General features: G+C 38.5%; 1 protein-coding gene across 2 annotated transcripts in view; it reads left to right on the plus strand.

Annotated features, from left to right (window-relative positions):
* MET (MET proto-oncogene, receptor tyrosine kinase) overlaps window positions 1–10,872 on the plus strand; it is a gene marked incomplete at both ends in the record, with an annotated part of 69,425 nt that extends 58,553 nt beyond the window's left edge. For both annotated transcript variants that reach the window (XM_079549530.1, XM_079549529.1), the window contains 7 exons: window positions 1,690–1,920; window positions 4,211–4,291; window positions 4,910–5,091; window positions 6,718–6,827; window positions 9,317–9,482; window positions 10,372–10,508; window positions 10,662–10,872. In XM_079549530.1, coding sequence (XP_079405656.1) covers window positions 1,690–1,920; window positions 4,211–4,291; window positions 4,910–5,091; window positions 6,718–6,827; window positions 9,317–9,482; window positions 10,372–10,508; window positions 10,662–10,872 — 1,118 coding nt within the window. The remainder of the gene's footprint in view (window positions 1–1,689; window positions 1,921–4,210; window positions 4,292–4,909; window positions 5,092–6,717; window positions 6,828–9,316; window positions 9,483–10,371; window positions 10,509–10,661) is intronic.
* Window positions 10,873–11,168: the final 296 nt, after the last annotated feature.

Raw genomic sequence — 11,168 nt, forward strand, 5'->3', positions numbered from 1 at the left:
AGATTGTCACAGTTCAAATGGAGATCCATGTGTGCTAGGATGCCAGCCTCAGAAAACAGTGTTCCCTGGCAGGTCTAGGACTATAAGGGAAGATTAATCCTGTGCTAAATATGTTTCTGCACTTGTAACACCATTTTAGAGTGGACATTCTTCAGAAGAGAACTCTACTGCTCTTACCAAGCCACTTCAGAGTGAACTTGTCCTTTAAGAAATGTGGAGTCCATGTCCTCTGATTTCCATTAAACAGATTTAACTATTAGGATCTACCATATTAAGATATTTGAGATATCACAGATTTTTCTTAGTAGTTGGGCCAGTTTCCAGCTTCCTTTCTGATTTTATATTTGCTGCTGACAGCTGGCACAGGAAGCTTCTTGACTGAAAGATTCCTGAAGGAAAGGAAAGTCTGTGCCAGTGTTAGAAGGGAAGGTGATACAGGAGACAAAACTGTGCAAAGATCCTTAATAGAACATAAATCTGCAGTGATCCCAGGGTCACTGTGCACTGGCAAAGCACCACAGAGAATGAGGTTTGTTCACCAAATGTTGCCATAAGGGCATTCACTTAATTTACCATAAAAGAATAAAATGACAGGAATATTTTAAGACATGCACACTTACATGCAGGAGCTATAAAAATTAGTTCACGACCATAGCTAATTTTACCATGGCTATTAAATAGATACTTGCTTTTGGTGACATAACTGGAGCTTGTAAATGGAAGAGTTTTTGGTTTCGCTTCTAGGTAGAGCAATGGTGAGTTTTTCTCATTACCTTGTGTGGCAACAATGCTATGTGAATACCTCCCAGGTCTTACACTTAAATATATAAACCATGTCTGTGCAATAAAATAGCTAATAATTTCTGTTGTTAAATTTATTCCCCTCTTTTCTTTTTGACCTTCTGCTAAATTCTGTTCACAGATTCCACTGGAATCATTCCAAACTGAAATTAGTGTAAATTAAACTTATTTCCTTGATTCCATTACATAGAATGCCAGGAAAAATCCTTTAAACAAAAGGAATTTAACATAGTTGGACACAATGTTGACAAAAATAATTTTCTCAAATAAATACTTCTTGCTTGACTGAAACATTTTAATTTCTGCTATTTTGAATCAGCTGGCTCATGTTATTTTCATGAGTAGCACCAACTGTATTATCTTCAGGAGCTACAGGATATGAATCACCTCTCGGCATTTCCCTGGTTGAATATTTACCAATGGATAAATATAGCTAGTCACCAGCAGTTTGGAAACCTGCATGAAAAGTAGAGTTACCTACCAAATTAAAACATGACAGTAGGTTTTGTGTTTTTAATTGTCCACTACTTCCTTCTCCCCCATCTCTATCATTTTTCCCATTTTAATTCTATTACTCACAGTTACTAGAAACTGCCCTTGGCAAGAAGTGACAAGATCTTGTTCTGTTCCTTTCTAAAAGTGGAAATCTTGTCCATTTGCTTTCATAAAAGTAGAGCTGAGACAAGCGTAAGTTTCTAGTGACATGGTTTCCCTGGAGTCTGGCAGATTAGCAGTGCTTATTTTCATTTTCCTTTGTGAGAAAATCTTTTGCAAAAGCAAGCTGCTTTCATATGGTAAAGTCAAACCCTTGCTTATCAGTGAAAGAAAACTTTTCATTTTCTAGGGAAAAGCCTGAAAATACTATAATATTTTATGTTCATCTTGCAGATCAGTTCCCAAGCATGTCTCAGAATGGATCGTGCAGACCTGTCCAATATCCTCACTCTGACCTCTCTCCAATTCTGTCCAGTGGGGACTCAGATTTAGCCAGTCCTCTTCTTCAAACTAACGTCCACATCGATATCAGTGCCTTAAATCCTGACCTGGTCAAAGAAGTCCAGCACGTTGTTATTGGTGCTGATAGCCTGATTGTACATTTCAGCGAAGTAATAGGAAGAGGTGGGTACTGTGACTGCAAACTGTCGGTTTTTTTGCACATCCAGTCATCATAAACCACTGTGAATCAGGTGTCTACATGGGAGTTTTTCAAGCTTTTTTCCTCTTACGGTGCAGCATCCCATACACCAAATCAAGAGGACAGCCAAGGGGGTTCTCATTTTGAAGTCATATGAAGGGTTGTGTGCTAGAGTTGGAGAAGACCACAGAGAGGGAAGTAGCCTGACATTTAATGAGATTCCTTTGAACTCAAGAGACTTGCTGATACCCCTCAGCTGCCTCACTCTTGCCTTCTTCCAGGCCACCAAAAAGCTCAGTCTGATCTATGAGGCTGCAGAAAGGGAGTGAAGCTACAACAGAATACTGTACAAGCTGAAGGTGTGTGCCTAACTGGCAGGATCTGCCAAGGAGGAGGCATCAGTGAGTCTTAAACTCCTAGCATGAGAGCTGTGTGGGTTGCTACATGGCACTGAAATGCCTTCAGTCACTAAGTGCCTTCAGTACATGTATGTGTACATGTACATGTTGTCCACAAGTTTCCCCCAGCTTTGAAGAGTTCACTGTTTCCTTTTACTGAAGTCTCTCTCTTCCTCTCCATTCCTTGCTCAACCCAACAGCAAGTTGAGCAAGTCTCCCATTTTTTCTGTTTTTTTTTCCCATAATCCTTATTTCTCTACATCTTCTTATGAATGAGTTCTCTCTCACATTCATAGCCCAAGTCAGTATTTCTGTTAATGACATTTATTAAAATCTATGCTGTTGAGTACCAACAAGTACCAAACCAAGTGGAAGCTGGATTTTCAGTACTTCTACAGATCATGCTCAAGAGATCTGTTTTTGAGTACCAGAATCCTGATTACAGAACTGTAAGTGATATTCCTAATGTCCTCTCTGCAGGAAAATAGCCACAAATCAAACATACAGTCAGTGTGTTTCCCTTCCATGTATTACACTTCATCATCCCCAAAGCAAGGGTGGGCCTTTTGCTTTTCTTTCTTGTTTCAGAGAAGGCCAAGTAATTTCCCATTTTTGAATGCTGAAAAATATCAGGAATGACACCAACATAATTAACCTGTTTTAATTTTCACCTCCATAACTAGAAATGGGCCAAACCCAAAAATGTTTCAGACACACCCAATCCAAGCTTTAGGATTTGTGCCCAGGCTCCAAACAAGCTGTGGTCTGATGGGATTTGAGTTGTTTTTATAAAACAAACTTTATATTAATTTTACCCCAAGCCAAAGTCAAAGCCAGCTGGGCTCCAACCAGCACTTATGGCTGGAACCTAGTAAAAATAACCTTGTTCTGTCTGAAGAACTTGCAAAAAAAAAAAAAACAACCAACACCTATTTTGTTTTTTGACTGCAAATATTAGTGTCTTAAAAGTGCCCATTAAATAGTACATCCATGAAGAAAAGTCACCATTATATGTACATAATTTGATCTGGATTATTTAATGGATGTGCCTGAAGCTTGAAGTTCTCTATGCTTCCCAAACAAGTTAACTTCTCACAGTAGGTCTTTCCATTCTGCAGACTATTCAGTTTTCTCAACGGAAAAACACAGGTTCAGAAGGATTTCTGTGTCCTTACCAGCTTATTTCACTGCTTAGTCTTTCAGCAAGAAGGCAAATTGTGCTCATCATTTTTCGTGATATTATGCACTAGAAACGAGACCACAGCAGAGACAACAGACTGCCTCCTACCAATATGGCTAACCTGTGGAGTGACTCCCAAACCTTTCATGGCCAATACACTACTTTTAACACTCAACGTTTTCCATGAAATAACAAGATCAGAAAGATTATAAGCCCACAGAGCCTCTTTATTCAAATTGCCATTAAAGACACATCACAGCTGTGCAGGTTAAACCAGACCCTTGGAACAACTGATGCAGTGGTTGAATCAGCTCCTTCTAACTGCTGCTGCCTTGTGCCTTCCAGTGCCCCCATTCAACTCTGTCCAGTGGGACAGTATGGTGGGAATGGGCTGATGTATTGTTTTGTGTGCATGGTCATTAACAAGAACATGAAGCAGCTGTGGTGCCAGCCTTGTCATTATTTAGATACTTCATCTAGGACAAGAAATATCAATTATGTTGCAGATAGTTTTCATTTATGTAATGATGGCTTCATGTAATGACTGTTTTATGTGTTAGTTCCAGTCAATATTACAAATGTTGGGAATTGGACAGAAGTAGAGTGTGATCACTTTCTTAAAGTTTAATTGCTACCCAATGGAAAACAACAGAAGACTAATTTTACTAAAGCTAATCTTGCTCATTTTTTACACAGGTCATTTTGGGTGTGTGTACCATGGAACACTGCTGGATAATGATGGCAGGAAAATTCACTGTGCTGTGAAATCGCTGAATAGTGAGTTACATGTTTGAGAGTGCGACAGTACCATAATTCCAAAGACAACTATGATGACCTAATCAATTACAGTGAAGTGTACTGTCACAAACAGAAATTCCCAGTTGCAGCTGGATTAAATTTATCTGTAGGGCAGCTCCAGTGACTTTAGATTACAATTAGGCATTGCTATATATTTATTCATTGAATGAGATGTCCAAGTTTTTCCTCTACAAAGAATAGGATAGAGAAAAATGAGGGAAATATAGTGTCATTTTTTATTCTACTGACTCCTTGAGATTTGCTTTTGGAAGTTAAATTGATAAGCAGCAGGCAAAGATGCTGGAAAATCAGGAAGAGACTATAACAAAATTTATTAAAAGCTTTACTGGAGTCTTGTTATGCAATTCATACTAAGCAAAGGAGAAATTAATTAAAATTAATTTAAAAATTTGAATTAAAAACAGCACATTTGGTCATTGTAAAAGAACTATGCACATAGCATAGCTTCAATGTGGGAGGTGAGGAGCGTATTTGTAGCTTCTCATTATCAGTTTCATTTGTGCGATGACACTGTAGAGAAATGAACTGTAGATTTATTTTTTTTTAATTATTACATTTTGATGCTGAATTTCTTAGGAATTACAGACCTGGAAGAAGTAGCTCAGTTTCTGAAAGAAGGAATAATCATGAAAGATTTCACTCATCCCAACGTTCTGTCACTTCTGGGAATCTGTTTACCCAATGAAGGATCCCCCTTAGTGGTCCTTCCGTACATGAAACATGGAGACCTTCGAAACTTCATTAGGAATGAGACTCATGTAAGTACGCAGTGATGTCAGTGGAACATTAATCAAGTCTACCCACACCCAGACCCAACACTACAGGTTGATAATTACATTAGGTATGTAACTTGCTGCTGTTACTACACCTTAACCTTTGGCACTTGCCTATGCTGGCAGCAAGCCCAACCACAGCGCTGCCACTCCTTCCCTTCCCCCTCAAATTCCTTTCTACAGTGTTTCCCAGAAATTATCAGCAATAAGTATTTCTCATTTCCCATCCATAAGCCTCTTCATAAACAAATGTCTTTATGAGATTCAAGTAAAGGGGCCCAACCATCTGCTGGTTTAAACTTGCATGTCTCCATTGACTTCAGTACAGCTGTCAGTTGTTACCATATGCTCTTCCAACTTCAAGGTAAGGGATCTTCACAGCCAGCTAGAGAATGTCACAGTCCTGATATCAATTTTTTTTTCTTCTTATCATAACAGAGTAAACCAGTAATTGTTATACAAACTGTGAGTACTCTCTTATCAAAGATTTTCTTAATTCTTATTGAGATTCTACAGTTTTCTCACATGGGCCTCACTGGCCCACGTTAGCAGGACATTACCAGGTCTTGCCTCTAGTAGTCTAAGCCCATTGAATATTGTGAATATTGTGAATATTGTAGTATTCACCCATTTCATAGTGCTTGGGCAATAGAAAGTGATTTCTGAGCCAATGAGACTTTGCTCTTGATTCCTAGTAGCCAGGAATTTAAAAAATAAAAATAAAATAAATATTTTTTTTTTTTAAAGAAGGCATTTTGGAGAATTATTGCAGGAGTTAAGCTTTATAGGGTAGGTACTTCTTCTCTTTTGAACTTATTTCATTCTATGAGCACCAGGAATCTTGTGTGTGAGAAGCTCTATGTGTCTTCCTGAAATGAACAGAATAATAACCACAGCTGAATAGGATTGTTGCACAGAAGAAAATGGTATGGAACAATGCCAACACAGTTATCTGCTAGACCTTACTACTTCACAGCAAGTTGTGTTGTTGGATAAAAGAATTACAGGTTTATTTTTATATTTATTTCCATATTTAACTTTTTTTCTGTAGGGTCTCACCAGAGTGTTGTAGACCAGCTGTTTGCAGGAAATGTTTCCCTGAAAGCTGCTAAGGTCTCATCCATCTTTTCCTTAGCATCATACTGATGATAGCTTGCACTTATTTTGCCCCAGATAAGATTCTCCTTTTTTGGACATTTCCAGCTGACAAGCTCCAAGTTCACAGTTGGTATTTTCTACTGAGTTACACGTTATTACTCTAAGTTCACAAATGTGAACTGATATACATATGTGAATTCTGTGTATCAGCTGTACTGTTGAGGTTTCAGCACATTGTTCCACTTCCCAACCCAAGTCATGCTACTTATGCTGCAATCTTCGGAGTCTGTCAGTCCTTTTCATCTCCTCAAGCATGTTTCCTCAGTGGATGCAAGAATCTGACCTCAACTTAGGCCATTTTATGATAAGCACTAAGACACCTTGCTCAATCTGGTGGCAAGATATCTGAATCAAAAACTGAAAGTCACAGCAACAAAAAAAAAAAACAAAAACAAAACAGTCTACTATTCAGGTTTCTGCATTCATTGCATTACAAATGTTTATATTTTACAGAATCCAACAGTTAAAGATTTAATTGGATTTGGTCTTCAGGTTGCAAAAGGGATGAAATACCTTGCAAGCAAAAAGTTTGTCCACAGAGACTTGGCAGCAAGAAACTGTATGTAAGTACAAGCATCTATTTCCAGCACATTATCACACTCCTTTGTGTAAGGCAGATAGATGAGATAAATAGAAGTTTCTGGGATTCTCCCTTTTTAGTCAAACTAGATTTTTTCCACCGTTCCACAATTACACTGATGTTTGTCTTGCATACTGCTGAGCTACTCATCTTGCTAAAGACTCACTCGTTACACATAAGCTTTTTGAGTGTGGGAAATAAGGAAAGTTGAGGTGAAAGTGAAGTCTCTCAAAATCATTGGTGAGAGAATTTAAAAGGCATCACCTAAGGGAAGTTATACTGCTGCTGTCTCAACTTGCTGTGCTTTCACCCAACCTCTTCAGAAGCAGCACGTCTCTGCAGCCGCACCTAGCAGTAGGGAATTTTGTGAGAAAAACAGGAACACAGAAACAACAGTGAGACTTCTTGACAGTAATTTTTCATTATATGAGTGTAAGCTTAATTTGGCTCAATTGCATACACTAATTTACATTTAAAATTGAGTATGCAAAGAATCTTACCAGTCACTGCATAGCCAGGCAGTTCAGTTCACACAAAGTCTAACTGATACAGTAGATGCCAATAGTATTTTGCTGATTCATCACCTGTGTTGTGAACTAATGAGATACAGCATTAAATATTAGAGCGTTGGATTTTTTTAATATGTGGTAATTTGGAGCTCTGGCTGCAAAAAAGGCTTTTTACCTATGACATCAAATTTCTTTTTCTTTTTCAAAGTCTGCGTGCTTGTGTAGTTGAATGGCCTCTGGAAAAGCACATTTTCTTGCAGCTGCTGTTTAAGTATCAACCAATGTGATTTTCAGCCTTTCAAGAACAAAGGAATGACGTTAATGGATAAAAATCTTGGTTCATATAATCCAAGTCCAAAGTATAGCAATGGGACACTTTCCTCTGAACTACTGCCTCTTTCTTATGGGAGGAGGAAACAGCTATCAGGGTATCTCATATTGCCAACTGAATGGCTGCTTTTGTACTTTTATGTGGCTCAGCACTTCAGAGTCTGGAGAGCTGCTACCACATGGGAGGAAGATACAGGGTTGAAGACCCACATTCCTCGGCAGACGTGGGGAATTCAGCATTCATAAACAAAGCTCCTTCTACACTGGTGAAGTCCATCAGAAAGAAAGTCAGGAAGCAAATATAGTCCCTACAAATACTTGACTATTCTACAAGATATGCAGGAAAAAGCTATGGCACAGTTACCCTCCTGCTAACCCATCAAACTTGCCTTCTACTCTCTTCATTGCTATTAGCTTAGTTATTACATCAGTAAATACAGCAGATTGTTCTTTGCCATTCAGAGAAACCTCAGCAGACTAAAGAATTGGCCAAACAGAAATCTCATAAAGTTCAAGAGAGAGAAATGCTACATGAAAAAGCTGAGACAGCTGGCGTTGTTTAGCCCGCAGAAGAGAAGGCTCAGATGGTGATGGGGGTCATCCATACACATAAATATCTGACGTGGTGGAGTAAAGAAGCTGGTGTCAGATTCTTCCAAGTGGTGCCTAGTGACAGGCCAAGAGGCAAAAGGCCCACACTACATACATGACATTCCATTCCATTTAAACATAAGAAAGACTTTTTTTTTTCCTACAAAAGTGGTTATAGACATGCACAGGTTGCCTAGAAAGATTTTGGAGTCTCCATCCTTGGAGTCACTCAGAACTCAGCTGGACGTGGTCTTTGGCAAACTGCATCAGCTGACCCTGCTTTGAGCAGGGAGATTGGACTAGATGATCCTCAGAGGTGCCATCCATCCTCACCCCCCATCAACCCCCAAATAGGCACTTCCTGTAGCTAGGCCTACACATAATGAAGGATAGGATTAAGCATGCCAACCCCCTGCTCTGTCTGTTCTTTGTCAATAACACTGCTTATCAGGACATACTCCAAACTTAGGAAGACCAAAGCTAGGGAGATCTGGTGAAATGACTGAGTTACAACCCCAGCAGAACTCTGCTTATGCCACCATTCTTCACCAGTACCCATCTCATTACAGTCACACATTCTTAGTGACAGGATTGCATTATTAGATACGAGTAGTCACTGAGATAATGATAGGTCCTTCCTTATCCAAACTGAGAGTGAATAAGAAAGGTGATGTTTGGATTTGGAAATAAAAATGAGAGGTTTCTAAGGTTACAGAAGAAGAAATAGCTGCGGAAGAAATGACGTAACAGCCAGCCAGGATATATAGGCTATTAGCAAAGTTTTTTTCTACAAAGTAATTGTTTTAAGAGAACTGTAATTTGAGTTCTATTATAAAAATAATATTAGTAATTTCCTGAGTTCATTCACTGTTGTTAAATGCGTATCAAGTTTTGTTTCACTGTAATATTTGTTAATAGTTCCAAGATAAAATACTGCCTTCCAGACTCTCAGTCTGAAAAATGCAAGTCACTCATTATAATCAACCATCATTGTAAATGCTGTCTGCTCAGATGGAGATAACACTTTTTGTCATTTCTTCAGGTTGGATGAAAAATTCACTGTCAAGGTGGCTGATTTTGGTCTTGCTAGAGATGTCTATGATAAAGAGTACTACAGTGTGCACAATAAAACAGGAGCTAAACTGCCAGTGAAATGGATGGCTTTAGAAAGTTTACAAACTCAGAAGTTCACAACAAAGTCAGATGTGGTAAAGTACAAATATATTTGTATCACTTATTAATTTCTCTCCTGTCACTTTCTAGCATTTAATGAATGGACTGACTTCAAACCAAAACTTGTATTTGAATTTAACTTTAGTTCATGTACAGTAGGAGACTGTTTTTATATCCAGCAAAGACAGATGTCCCAGGCACAAAGCAGCAAGACATGACCTGACTGTGTTACTACTCAGTAAAAAATTAGAACTCAGAAAAGAATTAGGAATTTAATTCCACTTCAAGGTATTCTAAGGAGCCAAGTTGGAGCTGATCCCTACTATAGGAGGGACTCTACAAAGCTTGACCAAGCAGCTTAACTTTGATATCATAAAATGCAATGGGTCACAGAAAGACTTTATTTGCTCTATAAATGCTTACCTTCTGCCTACAGCAATCTCAAGTACTACCTGGCCATTTAAAAGAACAAATTATAGGGTGAAGTCATTAGTTGGCTGGATCACCTTGTATTTTAGCTCTCTTTTCAGTCCAGATCCAAATTAGCCTGTGATGCGTAGAATTTTCACCACTTCAGTACTTATTTACACAAAGTCAGTCAGATCATCAGATCATGTAAATTGGCAGCACTCCATTAACCTCAAAGGATGTCTGCCAGTTTTTACCAGCTAAGTAGCAGGCCTATAAGCTTTTATTTTCTTTCATTTATTTACTTGAGTTTCTCTGGCTCTAACTTAAGTGGCTCCTCGAGTCCCTACAGCATTTATTAGCCCACTTAAAATGAAGCTGAATGCAGTAAAATAATAACTTTTCAAAGGGAAAACCAATGCATTTGAATGTTTATGTGAGTCAAGCCATGTTCTAAAACTGGAATGTAAAGCTCTCCAAGCCTATCACTTGTTATTTATTTCTTTGTTTTCTTAGTGGTCCTTTGGTGTGTTGTTATGGGAACTTATGACAAGAGGGGCACCACCTTATCCAGATGTAAATTCTTTCGATATAACTGTTTACTTATTACAAGGAAGAAGGCTGCTCCAACCTGAATACTGCCCTGACCCACTGTGAGTAAATAGTTTGCAAAACCTTCTGCTACTGCTGATATTGCAGTAACTTCTGATATTACAGTATATGAGACTGTGGGGTAGAAGAGGTGTTGTTTTTTTTTCCTTTTTTTATTATTTCATAATTGAACACTTCTTTTGTTTGGATGGCAGGTATGAAGTCATGCTGAAGTGTTGGCATCCAAAACCTGAGATGCGTCCGGCATTTTCTGAACTTGTTTCAAAAATATCAACAATCTTCTCCACTTTTATTGGGGAACACTATGTTCACGTCAATGCTACTTACGTCAACGTGAAGTGCGTTGCTCCCTATCCTTCCCTTCTATCAACACAAGACAATACAGACATGGATGTAGACACATGACGAGGATGTCTGAAATAGAGGAAAATCCATTCTTAGTTGTATGAGCAGAAACTGAAACATTTTGTCCACTAGTTTTTACTGCCCGATCTTTGTGAGAACACTGTTGCACATGTTTATGTTGTTGCCCAAGTTGCACTAGAACGAGGACATGATATCATCTTTTTTTAAGGCTATGGGATTCTGTAAACCATCACAGTAATTTCCAAGTATTTGGACAACTGCATCAATTTACTAAATAGAGATATTGTGTTCTACCAACCAGAGCTACTTCTCACTAGTTCTCATTCATGTGTGCT

The sequence above is a fragment of the Tetrao urogallus genome (assembly GCF_951394365.1).
Source record: "Tetrao urogallus genome assembly, chromosome: 1".
Lineage (NCBI taxonomy): Eukaryota > Metazoa > Chordata > Aves > Galliformes > Phasianidae > Tetrao > Tetrao urogallus.